This window comes from Zonotrichia albicollis, chromosome 4 (assembly GCF_047830755.1).
Source record: "Zonotrichia albicollis isolate bZonAlb1 chromosome 4, bZonAlb1.hap1, whole genome shotgun sequence".
NCBI classification, from domain to species: Eukaryota; Metazoa; Chordata; class Aves; order Passeriformes; family Passerellidae; genus Zonotrichia; species Zonotrichia albicollis.
This window is the reverse complement of record NC_133822.1, coordinates 42275829-42302516: the sequence shown is the minus strand read 5'-3', so window position 1 is coordinate 42302516 and position 26688 is coordinate 42275829. Positions and strand designations below refer to the sequence as shown.

General features: G+C 37.3%; 2 protein-coding genes across 4 annotated transcripts in view; one reads left to right on the top strand and one right to left on the bottom strand.

The window, feature by feature from the left end:
- The window catches only part of CEP290 (centrosomal protein 290), a 49130-nt gene extending 42066 nt beyond the window's left edge, over positions 1–7064 (bottom strand). Inside the window, exons 1-11 of the mRNA XM_074539644.1 lie at positions 6818–7064; positions 4104–4160; positions 3459–3583; positions 3243–3320; positions 2741–2810; positions 2500–2546; positions 2034–2177; positions 1806–1859; positions 984–1136; positions 462–644; positions 14–103 (exon numbers count right to left, since the gene is read on the bottom strand). Coding sequence (XP_074395745.1) covers positions 14–103; positions 462–644; positions 984–1136; positions 1806–1859; positions 2034–2177; positions 2500–2546; positions 2741–2810; positions 3243–3320; positions 3459–3560 — 921 coding nt within the window. The 5' untranslated portion in view covers positions 3561–3583; positions 4104–4160; positions 6818–7064. The remainder of the gene's footprint in view (positions 1–13; positions 104–461; positions 645–983; positions 1137–1805; positions 1860–2033; positions 2178–2499; positions 2547–2740; positions 2811–3242; positions 3321–3458; positions 3584–4103; positions 4161–6817) is intronic.
- Positions 7065–7084: 20 nt separating this feature from the next.
- The window catches only part of TMTC3 (transmembrane O-mannosyltransferase targeting cadherins 3), a 39564-nt gene continuing 19960 nt past the window's right edge, over positions 7085–26688 (top strand). For 2 of the 3 annotated variants that reach the window (XR_012580063.1, XM_074539646.1), the window contains exons 1-9: positions 7086–7231; positions 7815–7852; positions 14713–14828; positions 15416–15632; positions 16699–16917; positions 20699–20798; positions 21534–21649; positions 23287–23459; positions 24302–24554. Coding sequence is in view for 2 of the 3 variants with exons in the window: in XM_074539646.1 (XP_074395747.1) it covers positions 15444–15632; positions 16699–16917; positions 20699–20798; positions 21534–21649; positions 23287–23459; positions 24302–24554 (1050 nt within the window). In the remaining variant the exon portion in view is untranslated. Of the gene's footprint in view, positions 7232–7814; positions 7853–14712; positions 14829–15415; positions 15633–16698; positions 16918–20698; positions 20799–21533; positions 21650–23286; positions 23460–24301; positions 24555–26688 lie in introns of all 3 variants that reach the window. The other variant, XM_074539647.1, reaches the window with a different exon arrangement.

The window sequence follows — 26688 nt, the reverse complement described above, 5'->3', positions numbered from 1 at the left end:
TAGTAAAAAATACCTTCCATTCTTCAACTTTTGCGTTTACAGCTGCCATGAGTGGATCATCTTCCTCATTCTTTGCTTTCAACTGGTCTGAAAGATCCTGAACCTAGACATGCCATTTGGATGAACATCACATTACAAAAAGGTTTGGAACTAATATATATATATTATGTACAAGCACACTACATCAAGGACACAAAACTTAACAGATCAGTATTACAACAGCAAGGGAATGACTTTTGAGAACAGTGCATGACTAACATACTATACAAAAAAAATTTTGTGGTCTGCATTAAATTTTTAAAATCTGTACCATATTCAAAGATCACACTATTTTGAAAGAGCATTACTTTAGAGGAGTGTAAGGTTTTAACTGCATAGACAAAGTTTTAACTTCAGCTAAAATATGAAAAGAGAATAGAAACCTAAAAAAGAATTATACTAAATAATGAGTCATTTCTTACTTGAAATTTGTATCGATCTTTCTCTTTTCTTAACTCATCCATAATAATATCAGACTGTTGCACAATTAGTTTCATTTTGCTATATTCATCAGTCATCTTCTCCATTTCTTGCACTGATTCCTCAAGGTTTTTCCTCATTTCTTGGTTTTGAATCTCCAACTTCTCATTAGCTTCAGTCAAATTCTGCAAAAATAAAGGAAAAAACTGCGTTTAGAAAGTGCCTGTTTTAAAATCTGAATAAGAACTTGAAAGTCTTATACAAAATTAGCACAGAATGGAGTATTTCCTCTCTAGGTTATCAATTTCAACAAACCCAAACAGCAAGTAAGACAAATCTCTCTCCCTGTCAGTAACTTCATTACCTCTACCAAATTCAGGGATGCAGATTGTATGTATGACTGAATCCTTATTATGAATTCCCTGACTCCACATGACTTTATCTGTAAATTGACGTATTGTCATGACAGACACTATGGTCAGTAAAACTCCAATAGCTACTCAATCAAATGCATAGATTTTTACCTGAATTTCATCCAAATACTGGACAAGCTCAGAGCTTCTTTTGGACAGCTGTGATGTGTAATCAGATACCTCTCCTCTTCGTAATGGAATTGCTTCTTTTTGAGAATCTATTTGCCTCTGATAGTCAACCACGTCCTGACGCAATTGCTCATTCTGCACAAAAAGCAATCCACACTTAAATCCATTTCTAAGAGTTGAAGACAAAGTTGTTGCATTTCTAGCAAGCTAACACAAAGAGCTAAGACACGCAAAACCCATCCAAATTCCTACAGTCTGCTTTTAGAAGTCTTAGAAGCCTCACCTTTTTCTTTATGCGCTTTTTCTTCATATTAAAAAGGAGAAAACAAGACCAAGAGAACAAAGCATGAGAAATATTAGAAATTAGCTTTGCTTTTGGAAGACCAAATATTAATCAATATAGAGACTAAAATAGCTCTCGTTACACCTCTGCAGGCATATATATACACACACATACATATACAGAAGGGTATTTTGACAAATGATTATCAAGGTTTTACCCCCAGGCCAATAATTAAACAAATTTACTTGGAAACAATATTTAACAAAAACGTTAAAAATTCAAAATCCAAAATCCAGAGCAAGCTAATGCACAGTAGGAGTATTCAAACTGAAATGTAGAGACTTCCTGACCTCAATTAACTATGTTTCATTGGAGCAGATGTACAACATATTTACTTTGCAGTAGTACACAGGAAACGTTCCAAAATTAAACATCACACAAAAAATTATAAATACAGAAATATAGTAGTATATTTATAAAAAATTTGAAAATACAGTAAATCAGCAATAATTTTTGCTAACCTCTCTCCTGAATCTGATGTTTTCATTTTCAGCATCTTCAATTCGAAGAGCAAGCTACAAGACAGAAAACTTTATAAGCATCACTGACACCACTAAGAACTCCAGAAACAAAAAAACAAATGCACAGCAATCCTGTGTCATCAGTGCTTCCTTTTTTTTTCAGAACATCAACTTTTCAAAATATTTAACAGAACAGCTTCTAGAGATGTCAAGCTCAAGTCTTCATACCTGTTCATTCACTTTCTTCTCCTTTTCCAACTCTTTTTCTGTATCTGTTAACAGTCTCTCTTTTTGTTCCAATTGCTTCTCCAGTTGGTGGATCTCATCACGCAAAAAACGAGTATCACGACCACCAGCAGACTTTTGTGCCATCTTATGAGCATTAAAATAATATTAAAAATACAGTAGATATTCAAAGTAGAAAGAACTAAAAAAACCAAAGCAGATACTAAGACTAAAATAAATGGGATTTTTCAAGTGTAAAAAACTCAAGTAATTCTTCACCTAAGACTGGTGCATATTCAAAAAACAATAAAAAGCATTTGCTAAAATGTAGGGCTATTTCATGACTTTACAAGACTAAATAGTAGTCTAAAATAAAATAATTAAAAGACCCCACCAGAGCACTCTATACACTAACAAAATTTTAAAACATACTGCTAATTCTATACACTAACAAAATTTTAAAACATACCTCTAATTCATTTTGAAGTTTCACCAGCCTGGTTTTAAAACTATTTTCTGTTAAAATAGAACATATACAGTGAATTACCCAATAAGGTAAAAAACACAATACATTAATGCAACTGACTTCAGAGCAGTTGGTATTTTGTCCAACTCTCTCAACCTTAAAAAAAGCCACAAAACAGCAAGAACAAAAACCTAAAAACATATTTAACAAATCTTTTAGGAACAGCATAAAAAAGCTGGCTTACCACATTTAGCTTGCTCCTCCCCAGCTTTTTCAACTTCTTCTAGTGCAAGTTCTACCTCTTGAGCTTTCATCTGAGAAAAGAAACACAGGAAGCAAAGAAAAAATATTTACTACTACCATAAATTAAAAGACTGTTCCATAGACATATGTTTAGAACATATTTATTTTGAGACATTTATTTGCATTTTCCATTTATCTATGTTATTCCAATTCACTTCACTTCCCACTACTAAATTCCAACAGCTACACAAGAAAGTATTCTGGTGCAAGCACCCACTTGGCATATAAATTACCTTAGGAGTAAGCAGTATTTTCAGGAACAGGAGAAAAAAAGATGCTTCAATTTAAACAAAACAAACAAACAAAAAAAACCAAAAAACAAAAACCAAAACCAAAATCCCCCAAAACAAAACACAACAACCCAAACAAAAAAACCAAACAAAAACACACAAAACAAAACAAATGCATTTGCAGAATTGAATAAAGTAAGCCTTAATACAAACCTTCAGTAGTGACTGAGTAATTTTAAAAAGGTGTATCGTCTTTTCTGGACTTTCAGCTTTTAAGTCTTTCCCATCAACCTAACAAAAGAGACAAAAGTGGTTTTACACTAATATCAATGAAATACACAAAATAAATCTTTCATGTATGAGAAGGAGCAGAGATGGTTTAGGGAAGAAGGCACGACAGAACCCTCATGCTCCCTTTTTCTCAAGCACCTTGATGATGATATCCAGCAGCCTGTCCGCTAGCTCCTCTTGACGAGGCAGGGTATCTGGATCAACTTTCATGAGCTTCTTCCAATCTAAAACAGCTGCCATATTGAAGGTGGGACTTTTTTTTCCTGGAACAAAGATTAAAATAACAGTTATCAGCTATTATCAGTGCAAACCAATTTTAAGTCAAACGACTTAATGGAGGCTGGCTACTGAAAACAGCAGATGACTCTTAATAATTGTAACACTGATTAACATTCTGTTCACATTTTGATCTATTGCAAACTAGGAGTCTATAATAAAACCAATTTTTCTTTAAGAATTATACCATGCAGACTCAATGAATTCTTAGAACTATCAGTGAAGATCAGGACACTCATGAAACCAGTACTTTAATTTCAATATCCTTATTTTCTTCCCCATCGCTTAATGTGGTATTTTATGCCAATGCACAAACACAAAAAACATTATTTCTAATATTTAAAATACAACCAACACTTTCAATTTCATACTGTGAATACCAACTTCTTGGCATTCTATTAAACATAATTTCTTTTTGATTGGATTACTTGAATTGACAAAGGACATTAAACAACCTGGAAACTGAGAAAAATCAGAAAGTGATGGAAAGTTTTTTCTACTGCTTACCTACTGGATGTTGTGGGCCACAGTGATTTCTCACATACCTGAAAGTCAATTCAGTATCTGAAAAAGGCAGAAGGGATTGGAAATCTGGGATTATTCTGTTCTTTGGAGCTGTCTCTAGACTTTCTGATCAATATTTCAAAAAGTAAATTCTGCCAAGTTTAGAACAGAACATTTTTAATCTACTTACTGCCCTAAATTATTAATATAGCACAAATGGTTAAGAAAAATTAAGAAAGTAATAAAGCTAACTAGAATAGTAAATGCAGTATTATTCAAAAAACTAATGACACAACAGGGGTATGTATTTTATAGAAAAAAAATCAAGCTCAATCAATAATTTCAGCAATACTGTATGCTGAGCACAATATTTTGAGATCTGATCCATCATGCACCCTGTTCCTCCTTCAGCAGTTTAAAGACTCAACAACTGAAATTTCCTTCGTTAATAAAAGGCTGAAACTGGTATTACTTTCCAAAACTAATATGCCTAAGCATTCTGAAAGAAGAGCTTTCAGACTCAGAAATACAATTGTACGCTTAAGGAAGGATAAAAATGATCTTCATTCCTACTGAATACGTGAACTATTTGAAAGGTCCCTTATATTTACTATAGTTCTTCAATGTTTGCTAACCATAAAACAGGCATTACATTCAATCCATGATTTCACAAGGATGACACTTTATATGCATTATTGCTTTTCTGTTTTGTTGTAATGGCAAAGGATAATACAAAGAGAATGCTGGCACTTTGACTTGTTCAGTGAACTGAATACTACTTGATTTCAGCAACATACTTGTTTAAGGATCAGAGTTCTTAAACATATTTATTTTTTATTAAGCAATGAGATGTAAAACTTAGAAGTTTTAAATGCTCAACAATCAAAACTATTCTGAAAGCAAATACACAACCTTACTACTGTCAATCCTTTCCCACCTTCCATCTCTCATATATCTTTTTCCCTTAACTTACAAAATAATGTCCTAAGAAAATACTAGTCCTAAAATTTCATCCAAAAGGACAAAACATAACTGCATTGTACATAAACAACTGAATACAACTTGTTGGGAGACAAGCTACAGTAAGGTAGGGGGGCACAACCCATGCACAGAGTACGGTCCACAGTATGTACATACTGTTAGAAAATTTATTTAATTGAAAAGTTGTTGGTTTTTTTCTTTTCAATCTTCGTTCATCTGTTGTCATTAAGTAAAACCCATGGTTTTAGTAAACAGATGATCCACGTGGTGAGACGCTGAACTCATGGGTCTACAAAATGTGTGAAATAGGTGGGTGTAAAAATGCATGTATTTTATTATTGGCTTTTCACAAATATTAAAATGAATATTATATGTGTTGTGTTAGAAAGTAATGCTGTATTAATTCTCTTAAGTACTGTGTTAAATATAGTTTTGGGCTATAAAAATTGTTAAAACAGACACTATGCTATGTAAAATGCTTTGTTTAACAGAAAGGGCTTGCAGCGAGATAGCAGCCACAGGACACCTAAGTCTTTCAGAGAAAAAGGATTCATTGCCTTCTTATCAGAAGAAATGAACTTCTCGCCTTGGAGGCGCTGTTAGGATTAGAAGGAAGAAGCTGACACTGACCAGATGGAATCCTGTGTTTGGATGGAATTTATGCATCACGGATGAAGTGTATGAATATGCAACGGGCTATTATTCTTAAGGGTTAATCCTTTGTTAACGGGTGTCCATTTTCGGGCTCGTGATGCCCAGAAAAAGGTACCCGGACATCTGTAACTCTTTGTTTTTGTTGTCTCATATTGTCCTAATTCAATTTGTCCAAATTGTTATTACTCTAATTGTGTTACTATTCTTTTTAAACATTTTATTACTATTAAACTTTTAAAAATTTTAAAAACAAGTGATTGGCATTTTTCACAATGGGGATTTGGTATTAGTTACCATAAGATTTTCTGGACTTACTCAGGGAATCAAGCATACATAAAACGTTCAGATGTAGTAAAGTTCAGCAGTCTCAGATGGAAAAGGAAGTTTGGAGGGTATGCTCAAGTACTACAACAGTGCCCTGGTCTGACTGCCGGAAACCACGCAGAGACAGCCAAGCTGACATGGTGACACCTGACCATGAGAGGGAGATCACGCACCACTGGGCAGCGCTGATCTTTTCCCACCAGGGTGTGCGTAATGGGCAGCAAGCACAGAGTCCCCTGCACACGAGGGGGACGGAGCATCGAGAAGCACCTCGCGGTGCTCTGCTAACTCCGCATTTGTTTACATGGCGTAACCCAGTGTAAGCTACTTTTGACTTTCAAACTACATTTACACGGAGTAGGTCTGAGAATCACAAGATCTTAATTACAAAGCCCCAACCAAGAGAGGACCTTCGCAGGTTCCATTCTCTCCTCTTTGGCACATCCCAGACACAGGATACAGTGACAGCCCAGGATCCCTCCAGGACGCTGCTGAGACAATTTTGTCCCCGTTTCATTCCAGCTCTGCTGAACTAACAGCCTACTTTGTTCTGCAGCCGCCTTCCCAAGGAGGCGCAGCAGAGGCAGCAGCCGAGAGCAGACCGGGCGGGACGCTCCATGCCGGGCTCAGCCTGCCCGGGACGCGCCTGCCCGGGACCCGCGGCCGGCCCGCCGCAGCGGAGCGGCCCCGCCGCCGCCCCCAGCCCGGCTGCAGCTTTTGGTCTCCTCGCCGGAGCACCCCCCGCCCCGTGGCCTCACCGCTCCCGGGGGATGACGGTGGCCGCTGCCAGGCGACGCCATCAGACTCTCCCGCGATCGCGGATACTCGTGGGCGCAGGGAAAGTCAGCCCTTCCGTGGCACCCACAGACAAGCCCCACGGTGCCAATCGGGCTCTCCCAGTCCCGAGGGGTAGCCAGGCGGGCAGGACGCGATCCCGCCCGAGAGCGCCGCTTCGCCGGGGCAACGGCCCCGAGCACCACCCCCGCCGCCGGGCGGGCTCCCCGGGACTACGGCTCCCGGCATGCCTCTGGGCCGACAGCGCCCCTCACCTTTTTCCCGATAGCCTCTGCGGGGCGGCGCGCATGCTCTGTGTGCGGTGGTGGCGGCGGAGCGCGCGGTGGGTGGCGGCTCCGGTGGCGGGGCCGCGGCTCCGGCGGTGGTGCCTGCCTCAGGTAGGGCGGGCACGGCGCTGCGGCCGCGCCCCGCGGCGGGCCTTGCCGGGCTAGGGGGAGGAAGGGAGGAAGGAGTGGGCCCGGTGTAGCTGCTGCCCACGGTAGTTTCGGTCCGCCGGCCGTGCCCCGTCGGTGAGCCCCCCGCGCCTGCCGGGCTGGGGTGCGGCCTCGCCCGCTGACTGCGGCGCTTGAGCGGCGAACGGGACCGCGCCCCGGCTCTGCCGCCTCCGCCGCCCAGGCTGCTCTTGCCTTGCCTTGCGTGCCTCGCCCCAGCACTGCGGGCAGCGTGCTGGCTCCTGCCCGGCCGGCGGGAGGGCTGCGGGGCTGCCCGGGTACGGGTGCGCTTCGGGGTGGGCCGGGAACGGTGCGGGGGCCGGAAGGCGCGGGGAAAGCACACCTATAAATTACTTGTATCCTTTGGGCACTACTAGCCAGCAAGTCTGAGTTTTGGTAGAGGTCTGATAGCTGATAAAGTTTGGGATCCTGTGTTTTAGTTAAAGGGGTATGAAGACATCTTTTCAAATAAAAAAAGCTAGTAACCATTCCAGGCGTGTTTATCTCTTTGTATTTGTTTGTTCAACAGCTGCGGAGAGCTGAAGTGGATTTGTTTTGTTTTTAATGGTAAGAGAAAGGCGATTATAACATTATCTTCGTACTTTTGTCCTTTTTTGGATTAATAGCTCTTTTCAGTTTTTTTGCTATCTCTTGATCAGTATATTCTTGATATTTAGTAGGAGACTGACAAGATGCAAGATGCCTTGCACTCCTTATAGTTATGCAGTTTGTATACCTATGCAGTCACAGCACAACTCCAAAGACTTCTATATCTCAGCCAGGGGGTGGTTAATTATAGTTCCATATTGGGTGCTAAAGGCAAATTGTGTAGTTAGGGAAGGGAAAGAGACTGGGTTATATTTAATGAATGGGTAATGTTACTAAAAATGAAATTAATTATGTTTAGGTGTAAAACAATGATTTCTTAGTAGCATGAACTTTTTTAGTGTAGGAAGTGACACAGAAAATAATGGCACCTTAGCCACAAACTAAGCCTTCAGGAAATGAATCCTTCTGTGGTAGAGAAAATAATCCATTGATGCTGGAATGCTTCTGTATAGGACGTTTTTTTTTTAATCATCTTAACGAGCTGTTAATGCCAGTATAGCTATTTAATATGCTTTATTTAATATGCATCAGCATTTTTGAGTGTTCTGTTGCAGAATCAGCAGAGAACACATTTCTGCATTTACTGCTAGTGAAACCAAATCTGGGTTGTAATTGTATAGTGCAGCTACTAAAGACCATTGGTGCAGAAATAAAAGGTATTTGGATTTGAGGTGGGCATTGAAACTCCAAAAGTGAAAAAAGAGTAAAAGGAATTGAAGTATTAACTCCACACAAAATGAGAAAACTTTTGAAATACAGCATGGCTTGGACCAAGTAAATCAGTATGTTTTGCATCATCTCACACGATGAACTTTGTGTAAGTGAATCTTCTTTTAGTGGGAATAGATACTTACAGTTCTGGAGCCAAGGAATCAAATCAGCTCCCTAGTGAACAGTTTGACCTGCTCTGATAGAAGAGTTAGGCATACATGTTAAATCACAGCTTTGATAACAGTGTGCCCTTGCAAAGACCTAATAGAGAAACTGCACCATGAAAAGCCTAATGGAATGTTATTTAAAGTACATAAGAAATCTTATACAGACCCAGCATACTAAGTAAGGACAGAGTAGCAGAGTCTGAAGGCTGTGTTTTCAGCTTATACCTCACATGTAGCTTTTGTTCATTTATTCTTTGGAGTAAACAAGCATACAGTTTGTGTTGTTGCATTTCTGGAACGGTGAGAGTGGTGATAAGTGTTATTTTAGAGACACTATTTTTGCATCAGTGAGGCCACAAAAGATGTTTTATGTAGTTGCTCTAAATAGAACGGGCATTATTTTGCTGCTGTTTGAATGTAGCAAAAACCCCCTAAAGGCTTGACATTGAAATGTGAAATTCTGTTACTGATTTAGGTTTCTGAGTTATAAAGTGCAAGCTAGACCTGTGTGGTTTGTGTTTCAACTGATGTGTACCAGTTGCAATATATCCGCTCACAACAAATTGAAGCTAAACCAGCAGCTTCATCTTACCCATTTTAAATTGTGTTACATTTTGGTCCTTGTTTGTATCAGAGTAACCTAAAATGTCCCAGTGTTAGTCCAGCTGCATGGTTGCCTGCAAGTTCTTTCCCCATGGGAGATTTTCATCTGGCCTGCAACACGTGTTCTGACTTTGTATCAGAACTGCCAGTGCTCTTCTAGGCAATCCTTCAGTACCACATGAAGAGACAGCTGAAGGCCTTCCTGAGCAGTGAAGAGTATTTCTTAGTAGTCCCATGCTTCTTGATCTGGTAGCAAAAAACTTGCAGAAGGTTTTCACAATAAATTTTTTCTTGTTATATTTATCCTGGTTTAGGATTTCAGCAAGATGAAAGGGAAATTCAGGCATGTTTTGTATTATTTCTCCTCTCATCTTCCCAAATACTTCTTGCTTTCTAGATCAGATTCAAGCCCAATCATTTAAATTTCAGCTGTGCATCTGAGTTTTTTCCTATTGGAGTTGTATCTTGGAGTGGCATGAGTAGATAAAGTCTAAGGCTTTGTTGGAAAGGCAAAATAGAAACAAAATTGTGATCTCTCTCTGTCAGTAAACATTTGTAATAATCAGCACAAAATGTTCACTTTGACTCAGAATAAAAATAAACAAAGGTTAGCAAGTAGGCAACACAAATTAGGACGTTAGCAGAGCCTCAAAAGATTAATTAAAAATGCTATTTTTAAGTGACTGTGCTATTTGTTTGTATATATGTGCTAATATTCATCAGTTCAGCTACTAGCTCTTAGATGAACGAGTTGCTTACCTGTTTAAAAATAAAAATAACCCTAGGAGTGATTTTAATGGCTTTTCACTTTCTTCCACCTTTGATAATTTGAAGGTTTCTGTGTGAACTGTAAGTGATGTTCTAAACAGTTCAGAACCTTCAGTGATTAATAAAGTGTGTGTCTCTAGTAAATAAATCTCTAGTATTGCCTGATTATTTTTTAGTAAATTGGCATAACACGTTGTTGTTAATGCCTTTCAATCCATGCAAGTGCCATTACTCAGTAGAAGAAAAAAATTTAAATGTATAAGTTTCTAAAGTTTGATAGTCAGATGTGTCTAACAGACAAAAACATATTTGTTCCTGCAAGGGTCTTTTAATGGAAGGTGGCAGATAGCTAATGATGGAATGCTAAATAGCTTTTTCATGTTTTCAGGATTGCATCTGTGTTCTTGCCAAGAGAGACACTTGCCAATTTTTCCTAAATTTATGGACAGAAAATGGCTTCTGCACTCCCAAATTTCCCAGCAGAGGATACTCTTAGAACATAATTTTTTATTTGCAACAGAGGTTTTCTTATGCAGACTACTTCATCTTGCAACATGTGGTGTGCTAAACCATCTGTAGTGTCATGGATTTAGTAGCAGTCATTGAGAAATGTGTCTTCTTACCTTCTAAAGGTGCTTTGGCTCTTTTGGTGGTTGTTACTTGTTTTTTTGTCAGTGCATTTTTTCAGTTTTGTGAAACTTTCTTACATTTTACTCTTGCCTGTTATTCTTGAAGGCTGGATGAACTATTGGAGTGATCTTGAGAAGCTGGAACAGGATAACTATGTACTTTATGAGCCAAATGGCCTTGAGAGTGCTGGTTCTCTTCTGTCCTTTCCATTTAGTGTCTCTGTACAAATGTGAAACCGGTGCCGTGCAAAGTGCAGATTTCTGTGCCAAACAGCCGAAGAGATTTAGTCCAATGACAAGCTGTTTGGCATAGACTGGGTATTCTTTTTTTTTTTTACAGTTGGCTCTGATGACTACTGTGCATTTTCTGACTCTTAAGGTTTACCTTGTTGTTCATTGTTTTCAGCTGACTATTCTTCATGACATGGTCAGATATTGTTGTAAATTAAAGCATCCAACAGAAGTCTTTGTAATAAAGTATGTTAAGTGAATGTCTGTCCTGATTTCATCCAGTCAAATGGTAGCTCTGTGGCTGTGCACTAAACCACAAGCTGGCAGTCATACCAGCCCAAGGACTGCTTAAGGTATCTCAGGGGCAGTCTTAGTAGCTGTGAGAGTAGCAGGTAGGTGAGATGAAAAATAACCTGAGGGTTGGTCAGTCTGTTTGCATGTTTAGGAGTAGGCAGTGACGTGGTTCTCCCTTGCAGCAAGTCTGGTTTAGCAAAGAAGGTGTTAGGCAGCATTTTGCAGGTGTTTATCAAATACATCCATCATTGGAAGTGAAGTACTGGCACTTGCAAGACCATACTTGGCTTGATCAACATGTCACTTGGTAAGAAGGAGAATATATCCACTCACATGAGCAGCCCAGTCATATCAAGGCTCCAGCAGCCTCTTGCATGTCTGTGATTTGCAAGGTTCTCAGTCTAATATACTCCTTACATGGATTCTTTCTTTCCAACATCAAACTGATAATAGATTAGTTGATGTGAAAGTTATTTTGGTTGCCAAGAAGCAGTTGCTGTTTTCCACTGAGTTTAAGGGCAGGCATACTTTTGCCTGGCTTACCAAGTACGGGTCTTTTATAAAGCTTTGGTTTAGTTTTGCATTCTCAACATGTTGATGATCATTGCCGGTTTGGAGGTTGGGGTGTGAGGGTGGACCCAGCTACAGTAGCAGATAGGAAATAGTGGTTCTGATTGCAAGACTTGCTCAAAATCTGCATTGTTATGCTAACATAAAGGACTGCATTTTTTTTATTCCATATTTATGCTTTAGGTCAGCAAGAACATTGAAAGTACTCCGTAATCAGACCAGGTAGAAAAAAGTTATTTTCCTAACCCTGTGTATCTTTACAATATATTTCAGGAAAATAAGACCTTAGAATGCCAGAATGCAAGTCAGGAGTAAAGTACCTGAACTGCAGTTTTGTGCAATCCACAGGTTTTATGTGACCTTACATTTCCCATTTTTTTCTTTGTGCTTAGCCTGGAAGCAGAGTGCTTGAATATGAGGGCTTTACCAGATTTCCATTATGCCTCTCAATTTTCAAGACCTAGTGCTTTAGCACACAACTAAAATTTGAGAGGGGTATGGTGTGATGCTTTAAAGGTTACTAAGTTTGATACAGTTCAAGCAGTATGTTGGGTGACTTGCTGCTAAAACCAGAACAGTGCATTTTGTTGCCTATATTCATTGCCTACAGTAAATTTAGTAAACCTGTTCAGGATTGTCTGGAGTGTCTGTGACTCAAATACTTGCCTTGAAAGACCAAGGTATAGCCATGTATTTGCATGGAGTTGTAATTGTATCTGTGATTGAAATGTGCAAAGGTGAATTGCAATAAAAGCTTCCCGTGTTAAATGTGGATATTTTCTGGAGTTCTCTGATGGTGGGCTAACCACTAAAACATGAACTTTGTATTTATCAAATATCTGAATTTATTTATGCTTAAGAGTTCCCTTTCATTCAAATGAAAACAGTATTTTCCCTACAGCTGTCATGTAGGTAAGTGGAGCTCTGTCAGGGAGCAGCATGGTCAACAATGGTGTAGAGTGTGGAGTTCTGGGTGGAAGGAATGCTAGAAATTCAGAGCAAAATGAAGGGCTTGTGGAAGCATCAGAATCACCTGGGATTAAGGGATAGGTATAGTAGATGTTTTAACATACTTTTCCATGTGTGGAAAAGTGAAAACCTAGAAAATTTGAAAGCGCTAATAATTTAGGCTGGTTAAGCTTTCCATTTTGATAAGATGCAGTACTTAGGAATCAATTTTTGATTTTTTGCTAGTTGGGTAACAGTAGCTGTTTCTGAATAAGTGTTGTTAAAACACCTAACAAAACCTTTTCTTAAAGGTTGAATTTAAATAAATCTTACAGTTGGTTCTGTGTGGTAATATTACTATGTCACCGTATTTAAAATAATAAAGGCTAATATGTTGGAAAATCCTGACGTGTTTATTGTAGGTCCTTTTCAGATATCACTGCTTTTCAGTAGAATTAGTGAACTTCAAGAAGTAGGAAGTGGGACTCTTTAGAAGCTGTTGCAAAAAAGGAATTTCAAATTCTGGCAGGGTAGAAGCATATGTTTCATATCCACCTTTGAAGGGGGATCTAAAAAAGTAATGAGTTAAAGTTCAAAAGTGTATTCCTGTAGCATGCTTTGTTTTCTTTTTTTAATAAGATTTCTCTGTCTGCCAAGAGGATCACAGACATGTTCAGTTGTAAACTTATCTTAGTGTTCTAAAGTAATCGGATCAAGCCCATGGTAGGGGGATTGGAACTAGATGATCTTTAAGGTCCCTTCCAACCCAAACCATTGTGTGATTCTATGAAAAAGGTGTCTCAACATCCTTCAACATTGTGGGGTTTTTTTTAATTTGTTTTTCTTAATTACAAAGGTGGTGGCAGCTTTAAAAAAAGGCTTTCTTTGTTGAAGTAACATCAATAGCCAGTGCTCCGAGCACTAAAAAACCCTTAACTGCAATGATGTGAGGAACACCAAATAGTTTGGTTTGATTTCTTTGAAATTATGTGTGTCCTGGTTTTCAGTTTAGCTGCATCTGCATCTTGCTGCATGTGTATTCCTTCCTGTGCCTACTGCTCCTTTGCCACTAGTTGTGGTGGTGAGTGATTGAGAGCTCTCAGGTCCACCCTCCAAACTACAAACAAGATCACCTATCTAGATCTTTGGGGCCTGTATTAAGAGTTCAAGAGGGGAGTATTAAAGTTTCAAGAAGCATTTGGACAACACTCTCAGGCACATTGTGTGATTCTTGGCGTTGTCCTCTGCAGGGCCAGAAGTTGGACTCAGTGATCCTTATGAGTCCTTTCCAGTTCAGCATGTTTTATGATAAATATGAACACAATTTTTAAAAATCACAGTAGACCAGAGAAAAAAAATCACCAGAATTTCAGGGTTTAGGACAAGAAAGCAGACTTTAGCTTTCAAATAGCTCATCAGCTTTGATGTGTGAACTGTGATACACATAAGGCTGCAGTCATTATGTATTCATGGATCCACATCATCTGGCTAATACTAGCTGCTCTGTGTCCTTACAGATGCTCCCCCACTACAGTTTGGGGGGAAAATACTCTTGTTCAGTCATGTCCATTTTCTCAAAATGAAGTCAGTCTTCAGCTGTGTAGCTTTTCAGTACCATCAGTCCCAGCAGTTGGCAGTGGTCTGTGCAGATTCACTAGTGATCTAAAGAAATACCTTTGACCTGTAGTTACCTTCTTACTCTTCCAAGGCAGAACAGTATTTTTGAACAACCCAATACACAGTAATTTCACCTTTTGATCAGTTCACCCATAGAATATTATGTAAACAGTCATAAAACTGCTGATCAATGATTTCTGGGGCTTAGGAAGTTAAGCAAGATGAGAGAAAATAATACAAGATAAAGTTAATTTTGTTTTTTTGCATACTGTTTTTTTAGACAGTAGTCTCATGAACAGTCCGTGACATCAGAGCAACTGGCAGAGTTGAGGAAAAAAATGACCTTTTCATGAACTTCTACAAAGAATGCTAATGAGCCTTGTGTGACCTTCAATGGTAAGTTTAACATTATTAATGTCCTTTACCTGTCCTTGAACCCCTGTATTTATGAAATTCTACAAGTTTCCAGTTTGTTCATCAAAATGTTTGAAGTTTGGTTTAGTTTTAATTTATTTTGAAATATTTTGAGAAACACCTTTAAATCCAAACCGCATAAATAATTGACAAGTATCTGCCTCGTTGCTAACTAAGAATTTGTGTATGTTAAATTACTCAGGATTCCAGAGAACCTATTTTTTATAGTTTATCAGTTTACACCACTCTCTTGAACTGCGATAGCTGTCTGGAAAAGCTACATCACAATTTATTATCAATGCTTTTTTTTCTTTGCCCGCAAGTAAAACATGAAAAGTAGCCGTGTATCTACCTTTTGTAAGGCTTTTTAAGGGTAAGGTATTTTAATGAGAGTATTTACTTTAAACACTAAACCATGTTACATGCGTGGCTTGAGGAAAAACTTTTCTATCTTACTGATTTATAGGTATGGAGTGTCATTAACTTGTAAAGTATTTGATGTATTAATTTGACTTTTAAAATCAAGTTTAGTAAGTAAAACTACTCAAGTTTCTCTGTGTATATTTCAGTTTCTGTCCATGAAACCTCCTTGAGAAGATGGCTGACGTAAGCCTGAAGGAAGCTGCACTAATAGTTGGTGTGGTGGCAGCCTGCTACTGGAACAGTCTCTTTTGTGGGTTTGTTTTTGATGATGTTTCAGCAATTTTGGACAATAAAGATTTGCATCCTTCTACTCCATTAAGAAATCTGTTTCAGAATGACTTCTGGGGCACTCCAATGTCTGAGGTAGGTGGTTTGTGAAACTCTTTGAAACGTTTAGGAAATTGAAAAAAACCTTGCAGAGTGTTTTTACACTTCTTTTCCCTAGTGTGGTTTTAACAGAATAGCTTGGATTTGATGGAATTTGGTGGTGTTAGTGTTTTGTACAATAATATCAGGAACATGTGTAGCTTATATTCTTTCCATTTGTTCAATAAAAGAGCTGGTAAGAAGATGAAGTTGTACTTACAGCACACAGCTGTTATTTCCTATGTAATTGCAATATCAAAATTGAACAACTGACCAATTTCTTTTTTCAAATTAGATATTGCCATGAAAGGGCATTTATTTCTGAATGCAACCTGGAAGGAAAAATAACAAACAACAAAGCTTGGGATTAGGATATTGATTCCTTTAAATTTATTTAAGTATATATTAATATATATAAGTATATATGAATTCAGAGTTTCTGATTTGTAATCATATAGAGTGGCTGTGTATTACCTGAAGAGCTGCACTGGCATTGAAGCTCTTGATAAACATTGTTAAATGTCAATAGCTAAAGGATTTTGATACAATTTTAAAAGTCACACGTGGCGTTATTGCTGAGCAAATGAATAAAAATTCTCTCCCATTCATACATTCTCTGCTTATCAAGGCATTCCACTTTATAATCTTTTCTTGTGTTCATAACCTACGGGGTTAGTTCCTTGTGACATACCTTTTGCTAGCTCTGTAAATAGACTCTGATACATAATTTTCATATAACCCTGTAACCAAAGCTTCCAGATGCCATTTAGTTCTGTATTCATTGTGGGTTAAAAAAGGTTCCTAAATTCTCCCAGTGAAGTTTCAAGTAGTATGTTTTCACATGTTTTTGCTGAAAAAAATCCTTAACCACGTCTAGAGGAAAAAAGCTTTTTTTTTTTTTTTCCTTTTTTTTGGTCTACGGATTTTCAAATCTTTGTTTTGAAGGTAGATGCCTGACAGTGGAAGGAGATTTAGGTATGGATAGGTGTTTAGGAAGGTATTTTGGAGTGAAAGTAATTTTGTAAGTTAGTGGTGACTGATTGTTTTATTTGTTTTCTTTCAGGAGAGGAGTCATAAATCTTATCGTCCCCTTACAGTTCTAACGTTTCGCTTAAACTACTTGTTCAGCGAGTTAAATGCAGTTTCTTACCACTTTCTAAATCTGGTCTTTCATGTGGTGGTTTGCATAGTCTTCCTCAAGGTCTGTAAGCTCTTCCTGGACAACAGGAGCAGTGTAGTTGCATCCTTGCTCTTCGCAGTGCACCCAATACATACTGAAGCGGTAGGTGCAGCTGTGATGTGCTTAATTTGTTTGAACTGTGTTAATTAAACTTAAATTTCAAGGTGTTTGTATCTACTTGTGTATATATAACTTCAGAAAGTATGATTTTATTTGTACTTAATTTTTCCTTTGCAGTGAGTGGTGGAAGTGACAAATTTCCATGCTCAAGAGTTGTTTTATATTACATGCAACTACTGGAAAATAATTAAAGAAACATGAATTTAGTTACTAAATAATTTAGGCCTCTGCTATTCACATTGACTTTTATGACTTCAGTTTACGTAGACATTTGTGTTCAGTGATGATTCATGCAGTATCCTATTTTGCAAATACTATGAATGCCTCTTAATGCATTTTCAGAATCCCTTGTGGCTAATCACCATGCCTATTCTGTCTGCTTTCTTTTATGTCAGTTGTCTGTCTCAGTGGGATTTTCCCTAGTGTTGTTGTTCCTATGCTATAGCCAGCTTAGGCCCAATTCTGTTTAAACCTTCCATTTTTTAACATATAGCATGCCAGGAGGAAGAAATACATTTCTCTCCTCTCTTCTTTTCTTTGATTCTGAAGGAATTCTTCACTGATATTAAAAAAAAAAAAAAACCAAAAAGCTTTGTTTGTACAACTTTTCTGATTATATACTTTTTAATGGCCAACCAGGCTTGCAATGTTGTGGAGGAAATGAAGTCTTGTGATCACCATTCATTAGATTTGCTGCCAGAAAATCTGATAAAGCAGATTTCTGGCATTTTCTGCTGTTATTTCTGCTCCCCTTCAATTTGCTTTCCTGGATTTCAGTACACAGGTATTGCAAAGCCCACTTTCTTTTTTTAAAATAGTATTAGCTTATTTTCAGAAAACTGAAAATGTTTGAATCTTTTGCTGCTTTGAAGATTATACTACTTTAGTGAGTGGAAGGAGGTTTTTTTTGGGTAGGGAAGAGGGGAACAGAGTCTTTTGATTTTAATAAAATGAGATGGCTCTATGTTCTAATTTTTTGGTCCTGATTTTTTGGGTAAAGAGTTTGCATCTGTCTCTTATTCACTAGTAGTACAGATCCCTTTAAGCAATAATTAAGAAACCTACATCATTTCATTTTGAGCAAATTTTACAGGAATTGATTTGATAAAGTTGGCTGTTATTTAAGCTACTAATATGTCCTTGCTAGAAGTTAATGGAATGTTTAAAATGAGGAAGTTCAGCATCTAAAAATTCCTGCTTGCTCCAGGAAACCCCTGCTTTGGAGAGGAGTTTTGAAGGAGTTTGCACAAACCCCTTTAAAAACTTGGATAAAATATGAGTTAAAAAAAATTGAAATTCTTTATTTAATTTGTGTTCTGGTTCTTTGAAAAAACATGTTTTAAATTGCCGAATTTGGCTTTACCTCTTTGTAGTAAATGTGACAGGATCTTTGCAGCTATGCTAGCAAGTTTCTAACCTGTGAGGTTAGTGGCTCACAGGTTAGGTCCACAGGTTAGGTCAGCCAGTATAATTTTATCACTTCAACTCCAAATTTTAGTGATTCTTTATTATGATTGAACTTTCAGATTCCGCCCCAAGTAGCAAGTAGCACAGATGCTTTGAGTACTGTGCCATCAGTTAGTAAGAAGTACCGTGCAGGTCCTACAGCCCGTTGTGTAACAGGAGCTCATTGTGTAAGGCAGAGCGTGTGTAAGGCCTGGTGTCGGCCACGTGAGGGCGCTGCAACACAAGGATCGCTGCAACCTGGGGCTGGCTGGAGACGCCGCCAACGCAATTCTAGTTCAGTCCCCCTGCTGTTGTACCCCGGTACTCACTGAAGAGTTAGAGAAGGGCTTGCTTCCTTCTTACCCTCACCTCTTTCAGTGTGTATAAAGAACAAGTGGAAGTTTCCTTACACAGAAAAGAGGAAGTAGTAATGTTAGGTGTATGTTAAATGTATATTAGGACTAGGATTTTTGGATTTTTATATCTTTTATAAGTATAATTGAAAGGTATTTGGTCTTAATTCCTTTAAATTAATCTCTTACTTATTAATCACCTGTACAGGAGTTTGAAACAGCAGATACAATACATAAATATTTCAACCCTTTGCCTATCTTAAGATAAACAGTTTTTTCCTGGAAAAGTTATCAGAGCGGGATAAGTAGAAGATAATTTTCTGCTTGAGTTAAGAAGGAAGCTAGGCTCTTGCAGTGATATCTGTTTTTCTGAGGAAGTCGTTTTTAGGACATGAGTTGAATAACAGCCCCATAGATTCATCTGTCCTTATCTTTACAATTCAAGTTCGGTCTTGCTAACTGCTTTGCTACTGTTCTGGCCAGAAGTATGTAAACCACCTTTATAACTACAGGATGTCAACTAACGTTGTGAGTGCTGGAGTTTTCTCTCATAAGTCACGTTTGTATCCAGAAATAGAACCTCTCTTTTGTTGGCAGTCAACTGTGGAGGCACACCAACATGCTTTATTAATGTTCTTTTTCAACTGATCTACAGATAAAGTTCTCTTTAATGTCTTAATGCTAGACAATTTTGGATTCCAGACCAGGAATCTTTGAAACATCTTAAGATATTTTGGAAACAAATACTTAGGTGCTCTTCAAAATATTAACACCAACTGTAGCGTCTTACCAATGGTGAAACATGCTCTCTCTGTGTGTGATTCAGTGAATCCTTTGGTAAACATACTGTAGTCCCAAGAGAAGTACTAGAGTATGATTTCAGATTCAGATTAGAATGCTTTTCTTTACACTGTGACCTTGGGTACTGAGTTACTTTCTCATTTTATGCTGTGCTGGATCAATCATGCTTGACCAAGAATGTACTAGCAATAAAACTTTCTAGCTGGGTCCAGATGGAAAAAAGTCAGTTTTCAGCATCGTCATAGTTAAATCATTAGCTATGCAGTTTCCTTAGCTAAATATGACCATCTGCCTCAGGACAACATGCTTTTTTTAGCCATATTACTTATAAAAATTTGGAAGCAGTCAGAGGAACTACAGAGGACAAGTGAGGAAGAATGGTGGTCCTAGAAGGTACTTTAGGCAGCACAGTGGCTACTGCAATAGCCATGGGCATAATGACCTGTCTTCCATAGCTGAGTGTTGGTTTCACTTCAGCATTTTTTGAAAACAGTTTTCGACATGGGAATGAGTGTATTTCCTTGGGGATTCTGAAACAACCCTTTGCCATATGCATTTTAACTCTTCTCTGAATTTCATAAAATCCACTCCTCTCTGTCTCATCAAGGGAAGAGAGGTTGTGATTAAACACTGAGGCAGAAATGTTGAGTACCTCAGCCTTTTCCTTGTCCATTGTTATCAGTTTTTTCAGTACTGTTGGTGTGGGGAGGTACACCTCTGACATTCCTTTTCTGGTTAACCTACCTGTAGAAGCCTTTCTTGTTATTCTTTATGTCCCTTGCCATGTTCAGTTCCAGCTTTGCCTTGGCCTTCCACACTCCATCTCTGCACAGCTGAGCTTTGTCCCAAGTTGCCGGTCCTTGCTTCCTCTGCCTGGGCATTTGCTTCTTTCACTTTAGTTTGACCAACAGTTCTCTACTCAACAACACTGACCTCTTACTTTCCTTACCCAATTTCTTGCACCTCCTCCTTGCACAGGATTGGTAACTCCTGTGTTCTATGGAATACTTCCTTGGAGATCTATCTATCTAATAATAAATATCTAGTAACATATAAATGGCATACCTAGATTATTAATACAAACTCAATAAATGCTATCTTAAAATATCAAATACCAGTAAATATTTAGAAATAATTAAGGTTTTTCTTCTTTTATTTTTCAGGTAACTGGAGTTGTGGGCAGAGCAGAGCTTTTATCATCTATTTTTTTCCTAGCTGCTTTTTTGTCGTACACAAAGTCTAAAGGTCCGGATAATACCATAGGTAAATGATTGACAAATAGAGATATAATTCAGTTTCTTTACCGCTGATAAAAATGCTCTTAAAACCATAATAGAGGTGAACTGGTTATTCAGCAAGTGTGTACCAAAACTCCTTCAGAGCTAAGATACCCATATAATACTACTTTTCATTATAAATTGCATTTTTTCCCCAAGACGTAGGCATTTCTTTAATGCCTTCTTAGTTTATAGCACCTACCCTAGGATATTCCTGCACTGGCTTTTATTACTGCAATTTAAGTGGAAGTGTGCTGCAATTTATTACTGCAATTTAAGTGGAAGTGTGCTGAGTTGCCTCAGATGGTCAGTCACAAGTAAACTCCAAAGTTTCAGTGCAGATAAAGGAGGCTTCCATCTTTGCCAGAGTCATATTGACATAGTGAGAAGCTATGACTCCCTATAAAGTATTCCGTTTGAAAAAGTGCTCTGGTGATTTAGGAAATACTAACATATTTTGTTTTACTTATTATAAATTAGTCTTTTACCCTTCATTTATATTATTCAGTTTAAGGGAGGCAATTTTAATATTGGTGCATGTGTATTATTTTCTGTAGAGTAAAAGTGGTCATCTTTCATAAGACATTACATATACTCAAAATATTTACAGAACATAGCATATTCAGATGAGGAGTCAAAGCCTTCACTTTTTAAAGTAATTTACTTTATTAAATGTGGTTTTTGTAAGATGGAACATTTTCAGTATCTTCTTTATTTGCAGTGTGGACACCAATTGCAGTGACTGTATTTCTAGTAGCTGTTGCAACACTGTGTAAAGAACAAGGAATAACAGTGGTGGGGATATGCTGTGTGTATGAAGTCTTTATTGCTCAAGGGGTAAGCTGTTGAAAAATAAAGTGGATTTCTGTTATGAGTCATTAAGTACTTTGAAGCATCATATTTGCCACTGATCTTTCTCAGTTAAGGTTAACTCGATAGTTCTGGTACATTTTTCAGATTTTTTGGAGTCAATTCATTTTTGACAGTTAACAGTGAGGGAATCAAATAATTTCCAAGTTGTCCTTTACATGCCAGATGGAGATGTTAGCAAATATACTCAGTAAAGACTTGACAGGTCTTAATGGAAGCCTTTGGTTTTAGCTAACTGAGATTTGCAAATCCTAACTTGTAACAGTCTTGATTAAAGTTTGAGGTGCATAAAGATGGAGGGTTATTTGGTTTTAATCCCTGTAGTAAAAATAGAGAACATATTATATACAAATTCATTTCATCATTTTCTATTGAGTAACCAAATGTTTTAGAGTAGTCCTATTTGAGTAAGTAATATTCTTAAGGAATTTGTTGTTCTAAGAATACTGTAATCTGATATATTTCTATTTAAGCATTGATAAGTCTTTAAATTAATAGTGACTTTTGCTTAAAGAAACAAGATTCTCCTGCAATTATATAATTCTAGACTTTTCAATAACCAAAATAAATTCAAAATCAAAATTTAGCATTCCATATTTTAAGAAGATTTTATAGTTATTTCTTAATTGCTTGCTGGAAAATTTTGCCAAAATGCGCCAATAAAAGCCAAAAGATTGTCGATCCTGGGGACACATAATCAAGGCTGAAATACCAGAATCACATAGATGTCTTAGTAACTATTGCCTTTGCAGGTCTAGTGAATTAAAATACAATTTTCTAGCTGTATTTTTAAGGAAATCACCAGTACGTGACTGGTGTTCAGCCCACTCTTCCTTTCTTTTAGTAACTTTTGATCTGATGTTCAATTTCACTGAAGTTTAATAAGATTGTGTAAGCCATTGGAGTAGGAAAGATAAAATGCAAACTGAGGTTTCTTCTGAAAGCACAGGTGTCACATGAACTTAGATTTTTACCCATCCTCAAAAGCTTTTCAGTTTCTCTAGTTTAGCCAGCCAGTATATGTGAATCTATAAATCATCACTGGCAGAAGTCATGAAAACAAAGGGAAAGAGGTACACTGAGAAGAAATTAGCTTATGTAATAGGAAACTGTGCAAGGTTGTGATGTTCATGAGGCAAGGAGGGATGACTTACTGCAGTAGTGGCATAAAATAGAAAGCCAGGGCTAATCAGGAAGCAAATTGTATTTCTGTCATTCATAAGGAATTTTGTGTATAGGGCAGGTTTTCAGAGGGGCTGATAATTCTGAAAATAGTGATTTTTCTTCTTGAGAGTTCCTTTCGTGGTTTTGATTCATTTGTTCAAGCCTCTGAAGATGGTACAATTTTTTGATCTGTCAGCACAAAATAGCTATGGGTGTACAGGTTCAGCTGTGATAGTGTTAGCAAGAATACTTGACTAGTTTATTAGAATGGAGACCTGATTTTGGGAACTTATCATGAAGATACTAAGAAGCTGAATTAATTAACTGTTGGGAGTAGACGTTTACAGAAAAAACTGAGGAAAAAAGTATTAGGTAGCTCCTATTTATCTGAGGAACTAATGAGTACGCTGTCTGATTATAAACCATTTTTTAATTTGCAGTACACCTTGCCAGCATTATTGGACACAGCTGTACAGATCCTTCGAGGAAAGGGCAGTATTCCTTTCTCGATGCTCCAAACACTGTTGAAGCTCATAGTCCTAATGTTCAGTACACTCCTGCTTGTAGTTGTCAGAGTCCAGGTTATCCAGTCTCAGCTTCCAGTGTTTACAAGGTAATAGTAAAGTGCCTCTTTTTTACACTTGTTTATAAATAAGATGTGACTTAATGAGGTCGGAATGAAATGGCCAAGAATATATGAACTTAAGTGTTATTCACCTGTGTCAATATTATTATTCAGTGTCTGTACAATCCTGCATTTTTTGTGAAGTTGTTAAATGATATATTTCAGCAACTGTTGAATAAAATGTTCAAAATACTGAGGTATCTGAGCAGGCAGCCATTTTAAAAAGTTTACAGTTGATAGTTTGTCTTAATAATTCAGAAATTTAATGTTTTATTGCTTAAATATTTTTATTGTCTCTTTATTTGAACCTTGTCTGAATTCTCCAAACCTCTTAAATTTTTCTCTTCTACATACAGAATATATTTTACATTTTATGTATGTACTATGCATAAACCATGGTTGTCTTCAGATAGACTACTTGAAGAGATGTATATGAATGATGTTAGAACTGAAGACTAATTTATCTTAAGCTTGTAGAATCTTAAGCAATGTAGAAACACAAGAATCTAGAACTGTCCCTGGAAAATTGAGACGAACTATTAAAAACATGAACAAGGACCACTGAGCTCAACTTGAGATGTCAATCATTCTGTTTCTTCAAACTTATGTTGACTATATCCCAAAACAGTTTCATAAACATGGAGGAGGCTCTGTCCCTCTCTTCAGTGAATCACTGTGCATGGTTTCACACCTGACAAATGCAGGAAGAGTAGGATATTTTATGTCTGTAATTAGTAGTTCTAGCTATGACTCTGAAGTTTGCCACAAAGTGAATCAATATCAAATCTTTCTTCATTAAAAGCTCCTTTTTCTCCTTTCCTTTGCTTTAGGTTTGATAACCCAGCTGCTGTTAGTCCATCTCCAGCAAGACAGCTGACTTTCAACTACCTCCTCCCTGTAAATGCTTGGCTTCTTCTCAATCCCTCAGAATTATGCTGCGACTGGACAATGGGAACTATTCCTCTTGTGGAGTCTTTGTTAGATGTTAGAAATATTGCCACCCTTACCTTCTTTTGCTTTCTGGGATCTTTGATGGTGTTCAGTCTCCGATACCCCGGAGATTCCTCCAAGACAGTATTGATGGTATGAATGATGCCCTGGTTTTCTCCTTTTGTTAAGAGCATGTGGCTTAGGTTGTATGGTCAGATGTGTAATCTGCTGTGACCCAGAGATACTATGTGTATCTAGCCTTTTAGGCTAGAATGAACGCATAAGAGGAGAATTGTCTGGTGGCAAAACTGCTAAATTGCAATTAAGTATGTGATTCTGTTAGAGATGAGAATAAATATGCCCCTTGTTAGGCTGCAATACAGTTTACAAATACCTTTCTCAGATATTCAGAGCCCAACTGACACATGGTGGCTTTCAATAGAATTTAAATGTTTCAAGGACCAGAATGCATTTTCATCCTGCAAGCTGTCTACTTTGTTTAAATGTCAGTAGTGATGATGTGTATTTAGCAAAAGATTTGATTTTCTTTCTCATAGGTGTAAAAGAAAGGACATATTTTTGCATTTAGGAATAAGTTTCCACTGTTGTTATTGTTATTTTGTTTTTTTTCTTAAGTTGTTTTCATATTATGAAAAACTAATTTTGTCAAGCTGTAAGATCAGTTCCTGTGTCTGTTCAGTATTATATATGATCTTAAAGCTGAGATGGATTAATAGAAAAGAATATTTTGGAAGAAATGGGAAGAATCAAATTTTTGAAAAAAAAAAAAACCAGTCATCAATTATTGATTCCATTGCAAATTTTTGCAAGGTGAATGATAACCTGATACCATACTTTTTTATTAGTTCAGTGATGAAGTTATGTGTACAAAAAAAACTGCGTGCATTTATCTTAGTCTGCTTCAGAAATAATGCATTTTTTAGTATGTTAATCAGCAAACAAGTTTCAGATGAGTGGTAATATTTATGCATAACCTAAGATTTAAGTAGTTCTTTGCTAAGCAGCTGACAAATTTTGATGCACTTCTAAAAGACCTAGCATTATAGTTCTGACTCATATGTTTTCTTCTTGTCTTGTCACTGGAGCAAGGCAATATATTTCCCTAGAAGACCAGTGAAAATGATATCTAGTATTGCTGATGAAATTTCTTGTCTTGAATTTGGAAGCTGTGTATAAACAGAAGAAATTATTTATATAATAAATGTGCAAGGTGACATGGTTGGAAAATAAGTGCCCGGCACTTCAAGTCTGCAGAGTTGTTGCATTTTCCTCCTTATATAAGCTGAGGCATAAGTATTTCTCCACTGCACTGTTAGCACGAAAAATGTGTGTTGGGTGTGGTTCACTTTTTTTATAGGACAGCTCCTGAATACTAAGGCTGTTTATTTCCCTGCATTTCTGTTTATTCCCTACCTGGTGAAGTTCACAAGAGGAAAGGGTTAATGGGTTTTTTAGCATATGTTGGTGTAAGTCAGTTAGGTTTTGTTTGAGGGTGGTATTTTTATATGTGTTTTTGTTATTTCAAGTGGATTTTATAGGAAGGATTTTCTGAGGTCATTCACTCCGGCATGCACACCTCAATGTCATCTGACACAGTATAGTCCTGGTTTAATGCAAGTTGTTTTCGTTTAATCTATACCTATGCTGTGTATATAACTTTCAATATTATGCTGATTTTCTTCAGCATTGAAGTGCCTGGGAGCAGATTTCATAGGAAATGGGAATGCAGTATTTTATATTAAATATTAATTGTTATGTGTTACAAAATGAAACTATACGATAGGCCAAAGCCTATTACTCCATTTCAGTAAGCCATTAATATCCCCCAAGTAATCAATGTATTCTGTATATTGCAAGGCTCAATTGTGGTTTTTTATTTTCATGTAGCTTAATGAAATGCTGTGGATCACCAGCTGGGCTGTGTTAATGATCCATGTGCATATTCTTGAAATATCCTTGAAATACAACACAAAATCTTACTTAAAGTTTTGAATCAGTGTTGCATTTTTATATATGTAATCCTGGGTTGATTTTCAGACTGGATTATTTAACTGTTTTAGTGTGGAAGAGGCAGTTAATGTCATGCTCAACTCTAGACAGCCAGTTGTACTGAAAGTTTCTAGAAAATTCCTCTTTCTTCAAAGAAAAATTCCATTTCTGTAGGTTTGTTTTTATGGTTTTTTTTTTTTTTGTAACTTGAAGGCCAGATATTTTGAAATAATTATTCATGTCTTTTCTGGAACCAGAGTTTGGAAATCTGCTACTT